This window comes from Asparagus officinalis, chromosome 3 (genome assembly GCF_001876935.1).
Source record: "Asparagus officinalis chromosome 3, Aspof.V1, whole genome shotgun sequence".
Taxonomy (NCBI): Eukaryota; Viridiplantae; Streptophyta; class Magnoliopsida; order Asparagales; family Asparagaceae; genus Asparagus; species Asparagus officinalis.
In genome coordinates, this window is record NC_033796.1 from 65,601,397 (window position 1) to 65,623,394 (window position 21,998).

Consider the following 21,998-nt stretch of genomic DNA (forward strand, 5'->3'; position numbering starts at 1 on the left):
ACAGTTAGGACCACAACTAAAATCTCCTCTCGATTCCTCCAATGAATGAGAGGCCCACAAATCGAGTGATCAAACCTTCCTACAGTTAGGATCGTCTCTAACTTTTGTTTGGTCAAACCTTCCTACAGTTAGGGCCAAAACCACAATTCACTCTCGATAAACGAGGAATTCACCTTTAGTTCGGTAATCAAACCTTTCGACAGTTAGGATTATCCGAATCTTTCGATTCTCGGAGTGGAGATCCCACTCCTAGTTTTACTCTTCAGATTCTCAAGGTAGAGATCCCACTTTGAGTTTTCTCTGCACTGGAGATAGAATATAAAATTCTTCCTCTTCGGTTTCGGGAGATAGAATATAAAATTCTTCCTCTCCCATTTTGGGCTCGTCTTTGCCCCAAGAGAAGACACCAGCCTTCAACTCCAAAATCCGTGCGTTATACGCACGAGGAATTTTATCCCGAATCCTAAGTAGGGATAAGTCAATGCCTAACACGCGTTGCTGGTTTAGTCTTTCACCGATTGAAAAAGACACCAGAATTCCAGTCTGGGGAATTTTATCCTGAAGCCTAAGTAAGGATAAGTCAATGCCTAACACGCATTGCCGGTTTAGTCTTTCACCTATTGAAGAAGATACCGGAATTCCAGTCGGGAGAATTTTATCCCGAAGCCTAAGAAGGGATAAGTCAGCGCCTAACACGCGTCGTCGGTTAGTCCTTAACCGTAAAAAGGACAAAAGCCCACATATTCAATATTGTGGCAGGTTGTTATTAATAATGCCAAAATCTGTGCTTCACACGCACGGGGAATTTTATCCCGAAGCCTAAGCAGGGATAAGCCAACGCCTAATACGCGTTGCCGGTTTAGTCTTTTACCGATTGAAGAAGACACCAGAATCTGAGTCTGGAGATTTTTATCCTGAATCCTAAGTAAGGATAAGTCAGCGCCTAACACGCGTTGCCGGGTAGCCTATTCCCGTAACAATAGCGAAATCTACGTATTCGAAGTCGTAGCATCAAGTCTAAGGGAGTTCATTCCTTTAGCACAACGTCACATTCGGAACGGATTTTAACAATCCGCTTGCTAGCCCGACTCAAACGGTAGTCGGTAAAGGCATATCAAATCCGTTGATAGCTGAGGATTTGCCAAAAATCCTAAGTCTACGTCTGATACACGTCGCTGTTTAGTCTTTTCACAGGAGAAAGACGAAGTCTACGTATTCAATATCATAGCACTAAAAGGGTTAACTCTTTTAGCTTAACGTTACATGCGGAACGGACTTAAAACAATCTGCATGCTAGCCCGACTTAAACGGTAGTCGGTAAAGGCTAATCAAACCCGTTGATGGCTGAGAATTTGCCAAAAATTCTATAAATGTGAGTCATTGATGCATCATCTTCATTAGTTGGTCTCGTGACTTGAGCATCCAACAACTTCAGGATAAGATCCATACATGCAGATGAATCAACTTTCAAAGTTGGTCCTGCAACTCCGACATTTAGGAATGCCATGCTCCAATACCTCAAGAGCTTAAACTGTGTATACTCCAACAAACATACGAGTATAAACTGTATTAACGTCGGGCGATCCGAAACCCTAGGTCAACGCCGGTCAACACATAACCCTAGGTCAACGCTAATCAACGCGTTGCGATACAAAAGACAATGGCAGACGATTCGAAACCCTAGGTCAACGCAGGTCAATGCGTAGCCCTAGGTCAACGCCAATCAATGTGTTGCAATGAAAGAGTCGATGTGACGGAGATAGTCGGTTCTAAGTCAATTCAATGACACGAGCCAAACTCAACTCACCGATTGTAGACTCGAGACTCCGACGATGGCCAGGCGATAAACGCAGCGCCAGAAGGACTTTAGCTATTCGTCAAAGCATCGAATAGACTAAAAATCGAAGGAGCCAAGAGTTGAAGCTAATTAAAGGTCCTTTACATCGATCGAAGACTGGACCAATCACATCCAAAGTATTCCAGCCTCTTCTATAAAAGAAACGAGTCTGGACCGCTTTGGAGGGGGTATCTGTAGGCATTAAAAATTACCTATAGGTCTCCGTGAGCAGCTCAAAGCTAAGAGAAGATGAGGAACATCACTATCCAAGTCACAGAAGCTTGATTGACGTCGATGAACGCTTGAAGTGAATCGACGAACTACGTGAAGTAACAGAATTTCAGAATAACGAAGACACGAACTGATCGGGAGCCCCGCGTCACTTACAAAAGACAAAACGATGCTCCTATCCCAGCTTAATCCACAATGATCTAATCATCAGAGCTTATAGAACTCCTCGTCAGCTTTCCAACGCACTTTGAATCACTCAAATCCGAGTTCGGATGAAGAAATTACGGCGGATACGGACGATTATACAAAAAGAAGCGTCTCAGCCTGAGTTGAGACACCCCGAGGTGTCTCGGCACATGCGAGACACCCTAGAGTGTCTCGGCCAAGGGTGTCTCGGCCTCGCTGAGACACCCTGGGTGTCTCCAGCCCTAAAAATCGGTCGTTACGTGGTTTTAACCGCCCGGATTTCCTTGGAGCCTATAAATACAGCCTCATGACCCTCTTTTTTCAGATCTGGAATTTTGGAGAATTGGCGAAGCCCTGTCAGACTGAAGATTAATCAAGTTCGTCAACGTAAGAGAGAGAGATTCTTCAGATCTCTGCATCACCCGTGTCCGTTCCTTAAGATTATCCCGTTGCGATAATCTTAAGAAGAGCAATTATCTCGCCGTTGTCGAGATAAGCGCTTCTACTTCTAGATTCCTTCGCGAATCGACGGAGTTCTAGATCTGATCTGATTGTCAGGTAGTCCACGGATATCGACGTCTCCATCACCGGCTAAAGACTCACACAAGCAAGAAACGACAAACGGATCTTGTGTTATTTTTCAAGAAAGTTGTAACCTTTTATTTTCTTTTGTTGAAAACTTGAATTCTCTTGTAAACAATTAATATTATAATGAATTCAACAATGAAGGTAACTTTCAGCGAAAACAATCCTCTCCTCGTGGACGTAGGCAAATTGCCGAACCATATATATCTCTGTGTTTGGTTGGATTTGTCGTATTTGGGATTGGATTGTGCTTGTGTGTGGTCATCTTCTTCCCGTGATCTCAGACTCGTTCGGTGTGCGCGTGCACGCTTCCGCATAGGCGTGCGACATCATTCACTTTACTTTGAACTTGCCAAACTTGCAAGTAGTTTTCATGTATCCATTTGATCCATAACCAATCTTTTTTCAAGTGAATCAGCCATAGGAGTTTAGTTGCAGCTACAAAGTTCCATGCCCTTGCTAAAAATAGATGCAAACCCCCTTTTTTCTTGCTTTGACAGATAGTATCCCAGGAAACCATATAAATTTTATGTCCCCAAAGAAACTCAGAGCAAAGTCTATTAATTTTTTCCAAAGATTTGAATGGTAGGATATAATTGCTGATCCAATAGGTTTGAATTCCCAGAATTACTGACTTGATAAGCTGAAGTCTTCCCACATAGGATAGTTTCCTTTTATGCTGCCAGGTTTGGAATTTACTTGATATCTTGTCAATTAGAGTAGAACAGTCAAGATAAGTAAGCCTCTTAGCAGCGACAGTCCCACGTATTTCATTGGTAATATCCCCTCCAAGAAGCCCAGGTAGTTGTATATCTGAATTTTCAAGCTTTCATCAATTCTACTCAAATACAATGAGCAAGTCAAGAACTTGTTGCAGTCAAGTAATCGTATGATGAAATTGTGAAAAAATGGAATCCCTTCATCTAGTTTTTTCAATAACCATTGTTTAGCTCCAGACATGGGACAGAACGCCAACATATCACAGTAACAAGATGGATCATAATATCTCAGCAGTATTGTCTTTTTCCATCATCATTCACAATAATGCTACTGCATATTGTTACCCTTTTTTTATCTTTAGCACTAGTAGAAAAACGATCAACCTAGACGGAAATTTCTGTCTAGGTTGATTGAAATTCCGTCTAGATTAGGTCATATAGACGGAATTCCGTCTAGTTTGAGTGGTTTATTTTGCTTTCGTCTAGATTGATGCAAACTAGACGGAATTCCGTCTAGGTTGATCAATCTAGACGGAAGTCAACCTAGACGGAATAAAGAATTCCATCTAGGTTGACAAACCAGACGGAATTCCGTCTGGTTTGTCAACCTAGACGGAATTTCCGTCTAGGTTGACAGATCAGACGGAATTCCGTCTGGTCTGTCAAACTAGACGGAATTTCCGTCTAGGTTGGTTTTTCACAACCTAGACGGAAATTCCGTCTAGGTTGACTCAATCTAGACAGAATTCCGTCTAGATTACCTTTTTTCAGGGGAAAAAATAATAATTAAAATTTGTATTTCCCTGTACAATTACATTAATATTTGAATACATCCAGAAAATACTGTACACGCCACATTCAACCATCCAATCATAATCAAAATTCATAACAATTCCATTCAAAAACATCTATATAACCAAATCCAACACATTGTACAAATCCAACCATCCACTTCAAAATATACATCAATTAGTTCCGTCTAAAACACATCCAACAACATATATACTAACAATGCACATGACTAAGATAATACACGACATGAATAAATGTAGTGTTATAACAAATAAAACTGTTTATTATATTAAAAATAAAAAAACCTCATCCATCGTCGTCGGCGGGGGTATCTCTATCCCGATTACGAGAACGGGTGCTGCTCCCTCCAATATCTCCACTCTGAATGTTTAATTAAATAATCATTATGTGGTGTTTGATAACATATTAGATAAAAATAAATTTATAAATATAAGAAAAAATAAGATACCTGAGCACTACTCTGTCTAGCACTGGAATTATCGCCAATCGAGCTAATGATCCGTATGAAACCACCATACGCGCTATAAGGAATAGCACCGCCTAAATATTGTATAACATACCCCATGAGATCGTCCATCGAGTTCGCCGTCAGCGCAACTCTAGTCATCTCATTAGTCACCTGAATATGTAGCTCCGGGTCAATTTTGTCAATCAAGAAGGCAGAGATACGTGCGACAAATGGCATAGCCTGGAAACTGCTTGTGGCTGCTCTATGCGATGTAGATGGTGTAGAGGATGTTGTGGACGATTTAATGCTTATACCGGGTGAAGCTCTGACACCATGCAGATGATATCTTCCTCTCCTATTATTAGGGAGAAATAAATATTAAACTTTGCTCTCAAATTCAATAATGGTAAACAAATATAAATAGTATGTAGTATTCAAATTGATTCGATTTTTCACCATCCTTACCTATTATGACCCATCAAGTTCTGTGTGAGATTGATGTTCTCCTCTGCAGAAAGCATGTGAGGGTCCGGCTCGGTTTGTTCCTCCTCCTGCGAAATGTAGACAGATGCAGCCTCCTTGGATGCGTTCTCAAATCCCTCCTAAAGCACAAATTTATAGTTAATTCAAGATAATGACCATATTATTTGTGTTCTCGTTTCCTCGTAATGTTAACAAAATAGAATTAATAATACTACTCAAGATATGTATAAATCTCACCACTAACTCGAGATTTTTTGTGATCTTATCCCGATTCCTCTCATCACCCCTATATTGTTCACGAAAAGTACCATATGCCGCTCTGGCCCTCAAGTGTATCGGCATTAATGATTTCCCCTGTCATATTATAAATTATGAGATTTCATAATCATACTAAACATTAAGATCTTTTAAATCTTTAAATGACATATACCGTATCTTGACAATAAACATCCTCCAGATTGGCGTAGGAGTGTGAGCCCAAGTGATGGTCATGCAGCTTCTTTCTTCTATTTTCTGACCCCTTCGTGGATTTATTCTTTAAAAAAAATTCTGCAAATATAAAACGAAATAATATCTTAAAATTATAAACTAAATTTCATGAAACTAACCTTGGTGGCATCACTGTCCCAATACATGAGGAGAGTCGCGAAATGAATCTCGTCAACTCGGTCATCGAGGTTTAAAAACCTCTGCCAGTCCTCCTCATACCTGTCATAGGTTTCATGTTTGATCTCATGCCTCCATTGTTTGAGGACTGCTTCAACCTTGACATTAAACACATAATTCCAAGCCCCCTCAAATTCCTCAAGGCAGAAGCAGTCCTGTAGATTTACATACACATTTAGTAAGGATAATTTAATATCAATTACTAATTATTAATAAAGGAAAATCTAAAACAATATGCACTTACCATAAGCGCAGTCCATATCGCCTCGTATGCGGTCCATGGTAATTCTCGAAAATGAAAATAAGGGTTGATAATGGTCGCTCTACGCACGAGAACCCCAATATATGCATTCAATCGGGCCGACCAAGGACCAACGGGTAAATTAGAACTATTCCACCTAATAATGGCCCTCATTCCTCTTGGCGGTTGTTTAGAATCAGGCTTACCTCCGCCACGTCGTCCCTCTATGCGATCCTTCTTAGCACCTACAATAATGACAACATGATAATATATCATATAATATACAAATGTGAAAATTAAAAGTATTTATATAATTTACCATTCGCTATCTCTCTTTCTTTTGCTGCGAGTGCATCAGCTTTCCTAGTCTCCAACGTAGGAAGCATTTCCTGATACCTTATCGCAGCACGTGGGTGGTACTTCCTTAAGTCAGCCTTGGACTTATGAGAGTCCGGAGGTAAAGGTAAACTGAGAAAGTCCTGGGTCTTTGGCCGCAAATCAGTATGGAATGTATATGATGGATATGTCGGGGTCCAAGTAGCACCTACATAAGAAAGAAGAATCAATAATATTAAATTTTAATTGACCATTATCAATTATTAAATATTTAATACCTGTGTCGGGGGATTGTTCTGGTGCTGCATCAGAACCGCCGGGTGATGAATATCCCGCATCTGCAACAAATGAACACTATGAGCTAGATAACTAAAAATTTATAAAATATATTAAAGTATTAATTAATTTTTATACCTGCATCTGGAGAAGGTAGTTGATCATCAGCACCACTACCTGGCGTGATACTCCGTGATCGATCAGCCGGCTAGTCAAAGAGCCTCCTAATCCTCCTCATCTGCAAATATAATAAAGACAATTGTTAAGAAAAAATTGTATACATGCTCATGAGATATGTTGTTATGAAATGCATTATTGTTTTTATTATGATAAGATAAAAATCGATAATGTGGTGTAACATATATAGTTCATACCTACATCCAGCGCCACATTCTGTGCGTAAGAGAATTCTTGCCAAACATCATCAGATGAACCGATTGGTTCACTATAATTATCTTCACTTTCTTCAATATTTTTTTCATTGTTATTAGGAAGAACAACAGATCTTGGCTCCTTGTACAAAACCACCCAATCAGACATGACATTCGGATCTTTCACATAGAAGCACTGATCAGCTTGTTCTGCGAAAATGAATTTCTCATCCGTATATACTTCTCGGTGAAGATTGACTAGTGTAAATCCATAATGATCCTTTTGCTTTTTTGCAGGACACCACCGAACCTTGAACATCGTGTAAGTACATTGTTTTGGTTTACCAAACCCGTAAATTACCTCAACAATATCTTCTAATTGGCCATAATATAATATGTCAGCTAGAATTGGATTCTGATCTCTTATACTTGAAAAACATTCTTGAGCAAACAAGCCCATGACCCCACTGTTCTGAGTTACCCTCCTATCATCGGTCTCTAACGTTTGAAATTTATATCCATTCACCAAATGCTCATTATAACATCTCACTTCGTGATAAGGACGTTGTGCATGGATAATAATTTCAAGGACGTTGTGCATGGATAATAATTTCATCTGGTAATGTAGTATCATCAAGAAGTGATTTTTCAACCTAAGACAAACAATTTGAGAATATTTAGGCGATGTTATATTATGAATGTTCAATAATTAATTGTAAAACACTTACATCAAATCTTAACCAATCAGAAAATTCTTTCCTATGTCTTTTCTGAATATTATGCGCTGCATTCCTATAAAATGAATATTTCTCATCTATATTACAGATTTTATTTGTTACCTTCGATAGTCTTCGAACATATCAAGGTTTTCCAACACATATGCATGAATTTGATCTAAGAGAGATCTCGGGTATTTTTCACGCTTCCTCTCCTTTTGAGGTGCTTGAGATGTGGTTTTCTTCTTACGCATGTAACGTGATGCAAACACAAAGCATTCGTTAGCCACGTATCCTTCAGCTATCGAGCCCTCGGGACGAGCTCGATTGCGAACATTGTTTTTCATGCAGCCCAAGTATCTTATAATCATAAAAGTTAATTATTAGCACGGTAATTTGAAAAACGCGTATACAATTAATAAATATAAGAAAAATCGTAAATTACCTTTCAATCGGATACATCCAATGATAAGTAACAGGACCGGCGATTCTAGCCTCTCTTACAAGATGCTGGGTAAGATGGACCATAATTGTAAAAAATGAAGGAGGGAATATTACTTCCATATTGCATAGAGTAACTCGGACATCGGCTTCAAGTTTCTTAAAGTCATATACATCTATGACTTTAGAGCATAATTTTCTAAAAAATCCACAATACTCAATAGTAATCTTCGACGCTTCTTTATCCATATTGTTACAGATTGCAACAGGGAGCAATTGATAGAGAAGAACGTGATAATCATGTGTCTTCAGACCTAAGAGTTTTCTCTCTTGCACCTGGACATTATTTGAAATGTTAGCAGAGTAACCATCCGGTGACTTTACCGATTTGAGAATTTCACAAACTCGTTACATCTGCTCATTTGACATTATAACACGAGACGGAGGCAACTTTAACTTTTTAAGGCCAACGTCTTGAGCTTGCAAATCATTTCGGATATTCAAAGCAGTCAGATCTTGGCACGCCCGTAGATCATCCTTCGACTTGTTTGCATCTTGTAGGAGAGTTGATACTATGTTATCACATATATTTTTCTCAATATGCATAACATCTAAGTTGTGTCGGATTTTTAGATTCTGTCAGTAAGGTAGCTGAAAGAAGATACTAAATTTAGTCCATCCTCTAGGTAATGTTTGGGCTTCGTCCTCAACTTGCATTTTACGGACCTTTCGCTTACGCTTCAATGGCTTTTTTAACTTTAAGTAATCTCTTACTCCGAGCGTGTTAAATTTAGAATAGCGTTTTTTCCCAAACACAACTTTTGGAAACCCCTCAAGTAATTAAACGATCTCAATACCTGTCAGTTGACGCGGCTTTATTCTTTTCTCAACTGTACCATCAAACTTAGCTGATAATTTTCTGTACTTATGACTCAAGGGTAACCACCTTCGATTAAACCAATAACAACTCTTTCGGCTATGTGGTAATTGAATAGCTTCAAATTCTGGACCACATACAGGACAAGCACACTTGCCCTTCGTAGAGTACCCTGACAGATTAGCATAAGCTGGAAAATCATTAATCGTCCATAGTAGAATAGCACGTAATCTAAACGACTCTTTTAAATGGGCATCATATGCTAAAATACCCTCAGACCATAATTGTTTTAGCTCATCAATTAGAGGCTCTAAGTAGACATCAATATCATTTCCCAGAGCATGCTTACCAGGTATCAATAATGAAAGTATCATAAATGGCTATTTCATACAAAGCAATGGAGGTAAATTATATGGCATTAATACAACTGGCCACGTAGACCAGCCAGAGCTCATTACCCCAAATAGGATTGGTAACATGACCTAAAATTTTGAATACTAGTTAAAAATAAATTTTGGTATTTTAAAATATAATTATTGCATTTTTAAAGCAGATTTGTATTTTCTCGATTTCTAGAATTTTCTATGATTTAAAAGTCTAAAGTTTTATATTTATTTAAATAGTTTTTATATTTATCAAATTAATTTAGTGCCACATGAAAATTTCTAGGATTTATCGTTGTGTTACTGATACTGATTACGTATTATTTTAAATAATATAGTTCGTATTATTACTTATTACGATTAATTCTTGTATTATATTGCAATTATTAATTACGTATTATTTCGTGCTACAATTATGAGTATTATTTAATTATTACGTATCAGCTGTCGTATTAGCAAAGCTGTACGTTTATCGGTAGTAGATAATTATCACATAATTAATTTGATTTTAAATGCTAAGTAAATATATTTTTATTATTAGTTGATTCTCGTTAATATGTACAATATGCGGCTATATTCGATATGTTTCGTTATCAACTGTTGTATTAGTACGCTCAACATGCTACGTTTTTATTTGCTAGATAATTTTATGCTAATTAGTTTAATTCTTAAATACCCACAAATTATTTATTTAATTATTTCGTTTACAAATACCTGAAACTATTTGAAAATACTCCCAAATTATTTGCTTCCCACGAAACCCCAACACCCGTATCTCTCCCTCCTCTTCTTTTCAAAAAAAACGGCTCCACACGAATCATCCCTCCATATTAATTATTTTTTAAAATTTTTTATTATTATTCTTTACCATATTTAAACCAACCAGCCCCTCTCTCTCTCTTCGATACACTCTCTTCTACTCTTCTTTCTCTTTCTCGTCTCTCGAGCTCGAGCTCGAGCCCTCCGCCGCTAGCCTCCGACCTCGCCCCTCCGACTTCGCCGCTGCACCTTCCTCCGCCCGCCTTCCGCCGCTGACCGACGGTCGCCCGCTCTTCCCATGAGCTCCGCCTCGCCGCCCCACCCGGACCTCCTCTTCCTCCGCCCAAAGCTCCGCCGGCCCACTGAGCTCGACCCGCGCAGCTCCTCTCCTGCTGGTAACGCCCGCGCCATCTGCCTCCGACCGCCGCCCAGCTCGCGCGCCCACAGTCGCTCCTCTCTCACCTCTCATCCCCTGCCAGCCGCATCGCTCCGGCCAGGCTCCAGATCCGCAGGCCTAGAGGGCAGCCTACACGCCCTCCCCCCTGCCCGTCGACCCGACCAGCCACTCCAGCCGCCCTCCTCCTACGCCGACAACACCGCCAGCCTCTCCTTTCGCCGCCTCTCATCTGTCGATCATCCTGCAGCAACCGCCCGCGCGCCGTCGACACCGCCACAACCGCCAAGCAGCGCTCCTCTGAGGCTCGCCCGACTCCTTCAGCCCGCCGCTCGTCCGCGCCACGCATCACTTTCCAGCAGCCTCGTCGCTGTCCTCGCCTCGCTGTCGACGTTGCTGACGACCTCGTTCTCGCTGACGGTGCGCCGCCAACCCTCTAGACCGAGCCTATAGCTCAGATGTAGACCCGCGTACCCACGCCCCGGCGATCGAATCGTTCGAACAAAAACCCCCGAGGCGACAAGGATCCGATACCTCCTTTTGACTTATCACAATTCTTAGATCCGGGGGCGCCCTGCATTTAATTAGTTGTTTGCCCAAGCGATTCCTATTCTGTTGCCCTCAGTATAATTTTAAGATTGATATTACAGATTTATTATGCATACGAACTCGTTACCCCGAATAACTTATAGTCGTTACAAATACGCGACTGTCTCGTGAACATATTGGACTGCCAAGAACTATAACGCTATAGAAGTATCAGTGAACGAAACGCGACCTGCTGCCGACAATAACGTATGACCATTTCACATTGAATACATTATACTGCTAGCACCTGTACGGATTTATTTGACGAAATGATTATTCCTAAAATAATATTTGATAATAGATACTGTAAAAGATTAAAAATAAAATAAAATATTTTAGATTAGTTATGATTTTTTAAGGATTTATTTGACAAAATAATCATTTTTTAAAATAATGATAATAAATTATTTTGCGTGAAAAATCATTTTAGAGTAACTTATAATAAAACAATAGCAATTTGTTTTACAAAAAGATTATTGTAGAATAATTAAATTTAAAAAGAATTATTTATAGAATAAGCTATCAATTTAGCAATTAATGTCAGTAATTTTAAGAAAGCTTTATAAAAGAAATTATTAGAACATTATATAAATATTTTTTAGAATTATTTTATAAAAAGCCGAATTATTTTAGAACATTATAAAGAAATTTAAAGGATTTATTTTAGAAAAGCGGATTATATAATTTTCATGATTTATGTTTCTTAATGTTCATTAACTTGTGTCCATGTCTTATGAGCTTGTTGTATATGATTTAGTTGCTAATTTATTAACTCTTTGTTATGCTGAGAAGCGCTTAGAATTCCAAGACTAGTGCTGGCCTGGCTGTGTCCTTGTTTAAGACTTAGAAACCTGTGCTATATGGTGACTTAGCAAAGTCCAGAAGCAGTTGGATGGGCGAATTAAGTTCATCTGATCGGATAAGACTGTGATGCTAGTCTTCCAGACTTAGGAACCAGTGAACCGTTTCGCACTGGGGGTTAGTTTGCTTGGCGCCAAGTGGAACCGTTTCGCCTTGGTCAGTGAAAATCGTTTCGGTCACCGAAGTTTTGCTGAGTCGTCAACCCAGGCCCCGAAATCGGATTTCGGCTTAGTCCTCTCACCAGAACCGTTTCGCGGCGATTGGATGCACGTCTAGAGGATTGTGAAACAGCTCAGTTATCCAGGTAGATCATGCACGCGTTGGCTCTGTGTGAAGATGTGACCAAGGTGACCTGTTATAGAATGGCTAGTTACAGACCTTGTTTCTTGCGCTAGGTATGATTCTCTGTGAGATGTAGGCCAGTTGTGTTTCTTTCGTACATTAGATCAGCGATTAATATTTAATTATTTACAATTCGAGACATATGGCTAATACAAGAGCGGTTTCCTTGTTTGAGGATTATTTCGCCGCACGTACTACTGGTCCTCGAGTTGTAGATTTTTACAGATATTAATTCTATCTATGTGCTATGACTCTGTTACGTGGATGATATCTGATCGCCCTAAGCTGTATGATCGAACTTGTTACTTGGTTGATTTCACTAGATTTTTATGATTATTCTATTCTAGTAGTAAAATTATATTTCAGATTAGGTAGTATTCAGTTGCATGTTTCCATTGTTATTACCATTAGTGCATTGGTCGCACGACCGCTTCTATTCTTTCCTTTCGCGTGCATCTTGCCTGATGCGCCATGCACCTGACGCCCTGCACTTGTTTTCTCTGTTGTACGTCAGACTTAGAAGAAGAACAGGTTCAGCTTGGAGATGCGCCAGACCGAGTATTCTCAGAGGAGCTCTCCTGCTAGACGAAGCAGAAGAAGAGTTGAAGCCTCAGTTATTCCGATTCAGTTTATTTTCCTAGTTATTTTCCTTTTCCGCCCTGATCATTGTATTTTATATTCTTCAGTATTTCCATTCAGATAGTTGTATAAGAGGCATGTTTGGCCCGATATTATGCTCTGGATGATCATTGTCAGTTGTGATATGATCTTTTCGCGCTTCTGAATGTAGTGGTTTATTATATTCTCATTACTGTGATCGGGACTGTGCCGTTCGTTTGATTTCTTGACGCTTAGGTATTAGATTGAGAAGACGGAGTCTAGCCAACTTTCATCTCTTCTTAGTTTTAATATCGTCGAACGGGCCTTGCTCGCGTCCTTGGATTCCCTGATTGCGGAAGCCGCGCGGTCGATGACAGCATTGAATCCGTCGTTGATAGACCCAATCTTACATTTCTGCAATCTTCGGCCCAAACGAGGATAAATTTTTATCAACATGCTTCCAAGCCTAAAGCCCGATCAGCCAGGATGTCTCAATTTTACCATCGTCTACTCTAATCATCCTTATGCCCACCTCATAGTTCTTTGACTCGATATCGCTTGCTTCATGTATAATCTTCGCAATCTAGGAGCCAATGGAAAATGTCGAAGCACTTTAACTGGAATTTTTTTCTGTGTTATCCCTGTCTCCGTTGTAATCCTTGTTGAAGAATTTGTGCGCTGTTTCCACCTAGAAACTCCACATGTCGGACACTCTTGAAGGTCTTTATTGGCTTTGTGGTACAAAATACAATCATTCGGACATGCATCAATCTTATTATAATCAAGACCCAGAGCAGAGACAATCTTCTCAGCTTGATAAGTTGTTTGGGGTATGCTATTCTCTCCTCCCGGGATTACAGTCCGAAGCAAATCAAGAAGCATTTCAAAATAATTATTTGACATACCGCTAAGTGTCTTAATATGAAGGAGTTTCAGCATAAATGAAAATCTGGAGTACTCGGTACATCCCTCATATAAGTCATTTTCACTATCTTCTAGTAGCTCCATTATTCGCTTTATTTCTGCGAAGGAATGCATATCATCAATATTTTCGACACTCGCGACACCTCCTACCTCTTCGGCTTCAACTTCGTTATCATCTTCACTTTTGTCTCCAATATCATCCTCGACATTATCATCAACATCATATTCTGTAGGTCGAGGAAAAATATCATTCAACAATGTTTCTGTGTCATCTATTCGTTGGCCACCGGACGTACCAACATGCATATTTGGATCCTCATCTTTAGTGATACCCTCCCCATGCCAGTTCCAGCATTTATATTTCTCATCAAAACCTGATTTTATTAGGTGATTCTGTATATCATTTCTATTCAGCAGCTTCAAATTCCTACACCTACAACAAGGACAGTACATAGCAGCCGCTTCTTAAATTTCTCGCGATTCGATTTCCGCATACACGCTCATGAAGGCTTCACATCCCTCCTTGTATCGTGTGTCGTGAAATCTACGATGTCTAGGCGATATCTATCCATGACTTGGTCAGGAATTTATCCTCATCTGTAATTATAATAAATATTAAATCACATTAGTCTCATAACTTACTAATACATCCATTACTCTTATACATTCAACACACATAAAAACATACGTTTATATATCATTTAACAATATGAATATTTATCTACATAAAATAGTATATAAATAACATACGTAAAAACTAATTACACTATCTTACGAGCTTGTCATAGGAAGGCTCTATCCTTAAGGAATATAGTAGCTGCTTACATCAACTTCATAACTTTGTATATTTTTATTTCTTAAATTTCGCAGACCCTACCCCTGCTTCTCCCTGTAACACGTGCGGATGTTATTGCCGCTACAGCTAATATAACCGAAACGCCAGCAACAACATACGGCTATTGCGACACGGGAGAATAACGAATAGGTGCCTTGCCAAAACTTTCAAGCCAATAAAAATATACAAAGTATGACAAAGTTGGATGTATGCACACTATATTTCCTACGCATCCGCAGAAGGACAGCATCCAATAATTACGATCTTCAGTACCAATTTCTTTTATTCCTGATTAAGTATAAAATAAACGCCTCATTATTTCGGAGAAAACTTCCGTCTCCTACCCAAATCTGAGTCGTATATCATATATTATAAGTCCAAATAATTGGCATGTAATTTATTGGACGCGAAGTCTAGGGAAACGTTATTTTTTTATTCACCTAAATTAGGATTTTATAACACATTATAAAAATTTTAATGTGTTATATATCACTCTATTTTTTAAAAAAAAAATTATTTCACTATATTTCAATTATCCACAACTTAAATAAGTCACACATACTATAGCACGGCATAAAACTTAAATGAGTATAAACTTGTAAGTGATTTAAAACTCAATAATGCTTACTAGTGTTGTTCAAATAGAATTAAACATTGTAGTTGATGTTACTGGTTTTCAGAATTTAACTACTCGTTCATTTTTTAATCATAATTAGGGTTTAAACCAAATTCAAATAAATAATAATCAAAATTGAAATTCTAAAGCTCTCAGTAGAAAAATCAACATTTAAACTGATTCAAAACGGACACGCCGGCGGGGCTCGGAGGGTGGGGCGTCCGGAGGGGGCGCCGATGGGGGAGGCGGGCGTGTGTCGAGGGCGGGAGGTACCGAGGGCGAGGGTCGGCCTGCGATGCGGGGAGGGTAGGGATGGGTGGCTCACCGGAAGGGGGTGGGTGGGCGGGGCTCACGAGGCGGCGGAGGTCGACGGAGCGGAGGGGCTGCGGGGGGAGGGATGGCAAGGGTCGAGGAAGGGCGGAGGCGGGGATGGGTCGAGCCTTCGGGGAAGGGGTGGTGGCGGAGGAGGGGGCTCCGGAGGGAGGGCGGGCCGGAGAGAGGTGGGGGGAGGCTGGAGGAGGGGCGGGAGGGGCGGATGGGGCTCGGCGGAAGGGGGGGCCCGTAAGGACGGATCCGGGCCGGGAGGGCGGTCGGGAGGACGGGGCTCGGGACGGCTCCTAGGGGGGCGGCGAGAGAGGGCGAGGTGGGAAGCGGGCCGGAGGAGGGGCCGGAAGGGGGGACGATTGGAGGAGGCGTCGAGGAAGGGGAGAGAGGATGGGGGCTCGGGGATAAGGGGCCGAAAGGGGGCGTGAGTCGGGAGGGGGGGCTACCGGGGGAGGCGGAGGGGGGGGGTCGGGCAGGGGGAGGGAGGGGCGAGAGTGAGGAGAGTGAGAGAAATGGGGGGGGTGGCGGCTGACAAACTTGTTAGATTGCCCTAGGCAACCTAGACGCGAATTTTTCGTCTAGGTTGCCTCAACCTAGACGGAATTCCGTCTAGTTGACTGTTCCCTCTCGTTTGTCAAACTAGACAGAATTTTCCGTCTAGTTTGATCCAAACTAGACGGAACAATCTAGACGGAAATTTTCCGTCTAGTTTGCTCCAACCTAGACGGAAATTTTTTCTGTTTAGATTGTTCCGTCTAGTTTGGTCGTTTTTCTACTAGTGTAGTAAATGCGGTGGAAATATATTTGGACTTCTTCATATTTTGTTTGCTTGGGGCCCTAAGCCCTGGAGCTCTTGCCTTGTGTGCTAACTGCTTGATCTTCTTCTTTCTTGTGCTACCCTCATGATCAATAACTTTGTTTTGATTTTCATCTTCATGATCTTTTCCCCATCTGCTTATCAATATCATCACGAACAAAAGTCATTGTTAGATCTTGTGGTACCCTCTCCATTATTTGCTTTGTTAAGATCTTCATCATCATTGACATTTGTTCCCCGCTCATGCTTCTTCCCTTTATCTATACCCTCATCCATCTTGATTGTGTCACTCTTGCCTTCATCAACATCTGGCTCAATAGTCTCTCTCTTGCCTTTATCTTTAGCAAGCAAATTTTCCACATACTCCTTTTTATCCTCCTCCCAAACGGTTACAACCGTTTGGGCGAAAGAAAAAACCCGTTTGGGCTAAAGCCGTTGGGGATGAGTATTCCCCAACGGACGTCCAAACGGTTGTAACCGTTTGGGCAAAGTCCCAAACGGTTATAACCGTTTGGGCAAATTCCCAAACGGTTACAACCGTTTGGGCAAATTCCCAAACGGTTACAACCATTTGGGACAAAATCCCAAACGGTTTCAACCGTTTGGGATGTAAAAACTGCCCAAACGGTGGAAACCGTTTGGACAAAAATTTGCCCAAACAGTTTCAACTGTTTGGCCTGTTGATTTTTAGCATTTTTTTAATGTTGATTGTTTTATTTATCTACCTGTTTACATTTAATATACGCATCTCACACAATGATTTCTCAATATCTCACAATGAAATCAAAAACATATACATACACAAAAATGTCTCAAACGGTGTTATATCCAATATTATTCTGCTTACATTTAATATACACATCTCACACAATGATTTCTCAACATCTCACAATGAAATCGAAAACATATACATACACAATATCTCAAGAATATTCCTACACGCACTCAACTCACCCATATTGTATCCCCGCACAGAATTAGGTCCTCCAAGAGTGAATCTGGTTAGTGTGAGCTGACGATGGTTGAAGAATGGGAAATTGGTACCAATTCCCAGGCCTTGATCTAGCTGCAATTTAGAAAATATAGACAATCAAGATATATGATATATGTGATTATTGGAGAGAAGCAAAACAAAAAAATAAATAAGAATCACATAAGATGCATAAATATTATTAAAATGATATGCTAAGATATCCATTCTTACAGGCATTCCTAAGGGTAGATGTTCCTAAATAACGCCTGTGGGGAAAAAAAACACTAGTAACATGCTTATTACACAATATCACATTGAAGTTGGCTTTTTTTTAATCATTTGCAACTATCCAATGGCTTATATTGGCCAGCTAATTCCATTAAGTAAATAGGTGAAAAATAGTTTATGTCATGCAATTCCGATTGTCAATTGTCTTGAAGTAGGAAAATCAATTGATAAATAGGCATTGGAACCTCTGACAACAGTGATGCATATGAAGAATTGCAGTTAACAGTTCTATAAAACTGGAAGCAACGATCAGTAAGAGGACATGATACCTGAAACACATTCCTTTCACCAACAATTGCACTATTGACAAACTTTGTGTTGTCACGAGTAATGTTTGCTTGTGCAAATGCCATACGATCAACACCAGTACCACTCAAGGTTGTTGGAGGTCCATCCATGCTCAAAGCACCAGTAGGCAATTGCCGAGCACCATTAGTGCACACGGTACTGGTCTCATCACGTGTCGTGATCTCTTCCATTACGAGTCCATAAGTGAATTTGCTCTGACGAGTGAAGCTCTGTGAAATGCATATACATATCATCAGGATAACATATTTATACTATTGGAACCTTAGAGCAGTAGCATAGGATTCTGTCATTCTGAAAAAAACTTTAACATCTACCTCTGTTATATTGGCTTTGAGCCCTACTCTGTCAATCCATACAGGTGGAACTTCATCAACCCCAGGCCCACCAGTGAAGACAGGACTCATCTTGCGGCTGTTAAAGCAGCTAGTGCGAAATGTTCTGTTGCGAGGATTATACACGCCATCCAAGTAAGGATGCACATACTCAAGCTTGAAAGATAGATCATCCTAAACAAGCAAATAAGAGGGCAAACAAACTGTTAGCAAGAACAAATGCACAATTACAACACTAGTAAAAATGAAAAAGCGCTTGTTAACTGAAATTCTCTAGCTTTCTTGTTAAATCCCTACGCAACTGATTCCCTTATCCTTTAATTATCATCCAAAGATTAATCCCAAATCAAACTTGTAAACTTCACCAGACTATAGCTGTAATTTAAAATCCTTAAACTTATGTAAAGTAAGCAGAATGTCCACATATGCAGTATGATATCCCAGATGCTTCTAATCTGTAAACTCTACAACAAATTGCTAGTGTGAAAAAGAAGAAAAGTGTTTAACATGCACGCCCCGCGAACCACCCATTCTCCAATATGTATAAGGTTAACATACAATTGGGTCATTAATTTATAAAGGAAACATGTTGCCTAGTGCATTTTGACAAAACCTCTTAGATAGTGGATGTTCAGCTCAAATCAAACCATATTTCCCAAATAAACATATACTGCAAGATTTAGGATTCTCTTGTATGTAATTCGAGTATACAGAACATTTATACATACATATAAATATTGCAAATCTAGGATGTTCTAGTGCATAATGATGTGTGTTACCTGAGGATTGAGGAGATTGCTAGATGTCACAGAGCCCACAATGGACCTGTTTTGCCCTTTGATGTTTCGATGCTCAAATGTAACTGTTCCACCAGGTTGAATAGATGCCTGAGAACAACTACTACAGTTTTTCTAAATTCCTAATGTGTGAAAAATGTTAAGCCATGCAAATACAAAAAACATTAGGATATGTTGACAGTACCACAGTCGGCCGTCCATATCGCCCGGGTACAATACTCCATTGTTAATAAATAAATTCTGAATGGTAAACTTTTGGTAAAAACAATGGATGAGTATCAGTCACCTTCAACTTCAAGGCTACTTTCTTAAGCTTGTTCATTGCTCTGAACTTTCTCATTCTTGCTATAGCTGTGATGTCCATCGACTCATCAGATGCATCCCCATCTTAAGTTTGTTGGATCTGTCTACCGCAACTTTCTATGTAGGAACAAAAAATAGGAAGAAAAAATAAATTGCAATACTCAGCAACTCAAGGTTATGAGGAAGATTGTGATGTAAGAGCTATCAATTGAGATATTTTTCCTTAACAGCTACATAATGAAAATAAGGAACTATAATCTACAACAAATGGATGACAATGTAAAAGAAAACAGTAATAAAGCAGCATATCGGATCTGATTATATTGGTGCTATTGACACAATATTATGAGATCTGAATCCACACCAGATCTCATTCCGGAGAGGGACAAACCTTTGCTTTGAGAATGACCTTGATTGCCACCTCCTCCCCCTTCATCTCTCCCTTCTTAGACTTGGCTGTGCAAGTATACCCAAAATGTCCTCTCCCAACCTCTTCACCAAGCTCGTACTTTGAGAAAAACTGCTTCGAGAAGCCAAAAGTCTTATCAAAGCCCAACTCAACCTCGCTCCCCTGGGGGATGGAAGCCTCATTGTTCTTCACCGAGCCGTGGCGGCGCGCAATAAAGGCCTTAATGTGCTTGGCAGGAGAAGGAGGGGGAATGGGTGCTTAAAGATTCTGAGGGGCATGGATATTACGCTAGAATTGGCCAGGGAATTCTTGTAAGAGCTGGGTAAAGGACTGAGGCTGTAAAAGGGGAACTTTGAGGGGTTTTGTGTATACCTCGTATTCAGTTTCTGAATATAACTGATGGAAACGATGGAGGAGGAGGAGCGTCAGCGAAGATGAGGGAGGCGGAGGGGGTACGATGGCCCACGGCGAAGATGAGGGGGCCCCTGGCGAACGAAGATGAGGCGAAGATGAGGTGCGTTGGCCAGCGGCAGCAGTCGGACTTCGACCGGGTCGGATGAGGCGAAGTCGAGGGGGTTAGGGATTTGAGAGTGCGGTGGGGGTTAGGGATTTTGGGGATGACTCTAATTTGGAGCTGGGACGAAAATTTTGGGGATGACTTTTATTTGGCGCTGGGACAAAAATTTTGGGATGACTCAAATCTGGCGCTGGAATGAAAATTATGGAGGAAACGAAAGGAAAAAAAGGCTTTTATTTTTTTTTTTTTTAAACTCCCAAACGGTTTTAACCGTTTGGGTTGAGATATCCCAAACAGTTAAAACCGTTTGGTTCAGCCGTTTGGGATTTTTTAACAATCCAAACGGATTTATCCGTTTGGGTTTATTATCCCAAACGGTTATACCCGTTTGGGCTATTTCTACTTGACTGTCATGTTTTGTACTAGTGTCTAAACCTTTAACAATCAAGTTAATATACACAATAAACTCTTCTTTCAAATGGACTAAATTTGGATCTTTTGATTCATCCTGGCAGCATTCCTCCAAATTTCAAGCTGTTCAGCGATGTGTAGCTTCTCTACCTCATCAATCTTTTTTTACAGCAACCTAAGGAAAAAATGAAAAACATAAATCAGTATCTTGAGATATGTTCAACTTTTTTTTATAAGGCAATAAGTATATAATATATCACGCAATGTCTTAAATTAACATCTAAGTTCCAAATTTAACATTTGTCGCATAGGGTAAGCAATCTAATAGGTAGCTTACCCAACCAATTATTGCTTTATCTTTCTTCTCCTGCAAATTTTCCTTCCTTTCTTTAGTCCTTCTTTTCTTTAGTCCTTTCTTTAGTGCAATCTAATAGGTAGCTTACCCAACCAATTATTGCTTTATCTAATAGGTAGCTTACCCAACCAATTAGGCTTCTTTTGTGCTATTTGTTTTGCCGTATATACATCGTCTTCTCTTTCTTCTTCGGAACCGGTGATTTATCAAGAATATTACGTCGTACGTAAATGATATCTAAACTTCTATTGGCCTTTTTTGAGCGTGTATTTCTCTATCGATGAACCAATTTTGACAGTTGGTTGTTCTACAAATTTAATTGTTACATTTATTTAGCCTTTACAACAATCGTTTCCATTCATAGAGATCCAACCTTTTCACCAGTCAAAACCTAATTACAAAGAAGAGGCTTTTCCCCATCGTTTTTTGCATGCTCCTTAATTCCAGTCAAATCATATAACCATAGCTATAAATTTAACAACAAAATAATAACACCAACTCCAAAATGATGACATCATCAACAAGAAGCAATTAATCCTTCCTTTTTGGAATCCATAAACACCAATTGTAGTGGAGGAAGCTGTAGTCAGTCGCTTCCCGGATCCAGTCTGGATTTCAACCTTTTGAGTAGTGAG

At 40.0% G+C, this 21,998-nt stretch overlaps 1 protein-coding gene and 1 long non-coding RNA gene across 2 annotated transcripts; both read right to left on the reverse strand.

The window, feature by feature from the left end:
• On the reverse strand, window positions 5,365-5,772 carry LOC109832321. The gene is made up of 3 exons (XR_002244704.1): window positions 5,733-5,772; window positions 5,540-5,656; window positions 5,365-5,421 (listed from the first exon to the last, which is right to left on the reverse strand). It is a non-coding gene; the product is annotated as an uncharacterized LOC109832321 (long non-coding RNA).
• Window positions 17,541-19,747, reverse strand: LOC109832322 (protein TOC75-3, chloroplastic-like). Its single transcript, XM_020399734.1, has 5 exons — window positions 19,655-19,747; window positions 19,351-19,458; window positions 18,554-18,745; window positions 18,200-18,448; window positions 17,541-17,735 (listed from the first exon to the last, which is right to left on the reverse strand). Exons 1-5 carry the CDS (start codon window positions 19,730-19,732, stop codon window positions 17,556-17,558), a joined length of 807 nt encoding a protein of 268 aa, XP_020255323.1. The 5' UTR covers window positions 19,733-19,747; the 3' UTR covers window positions 17,541-17,555.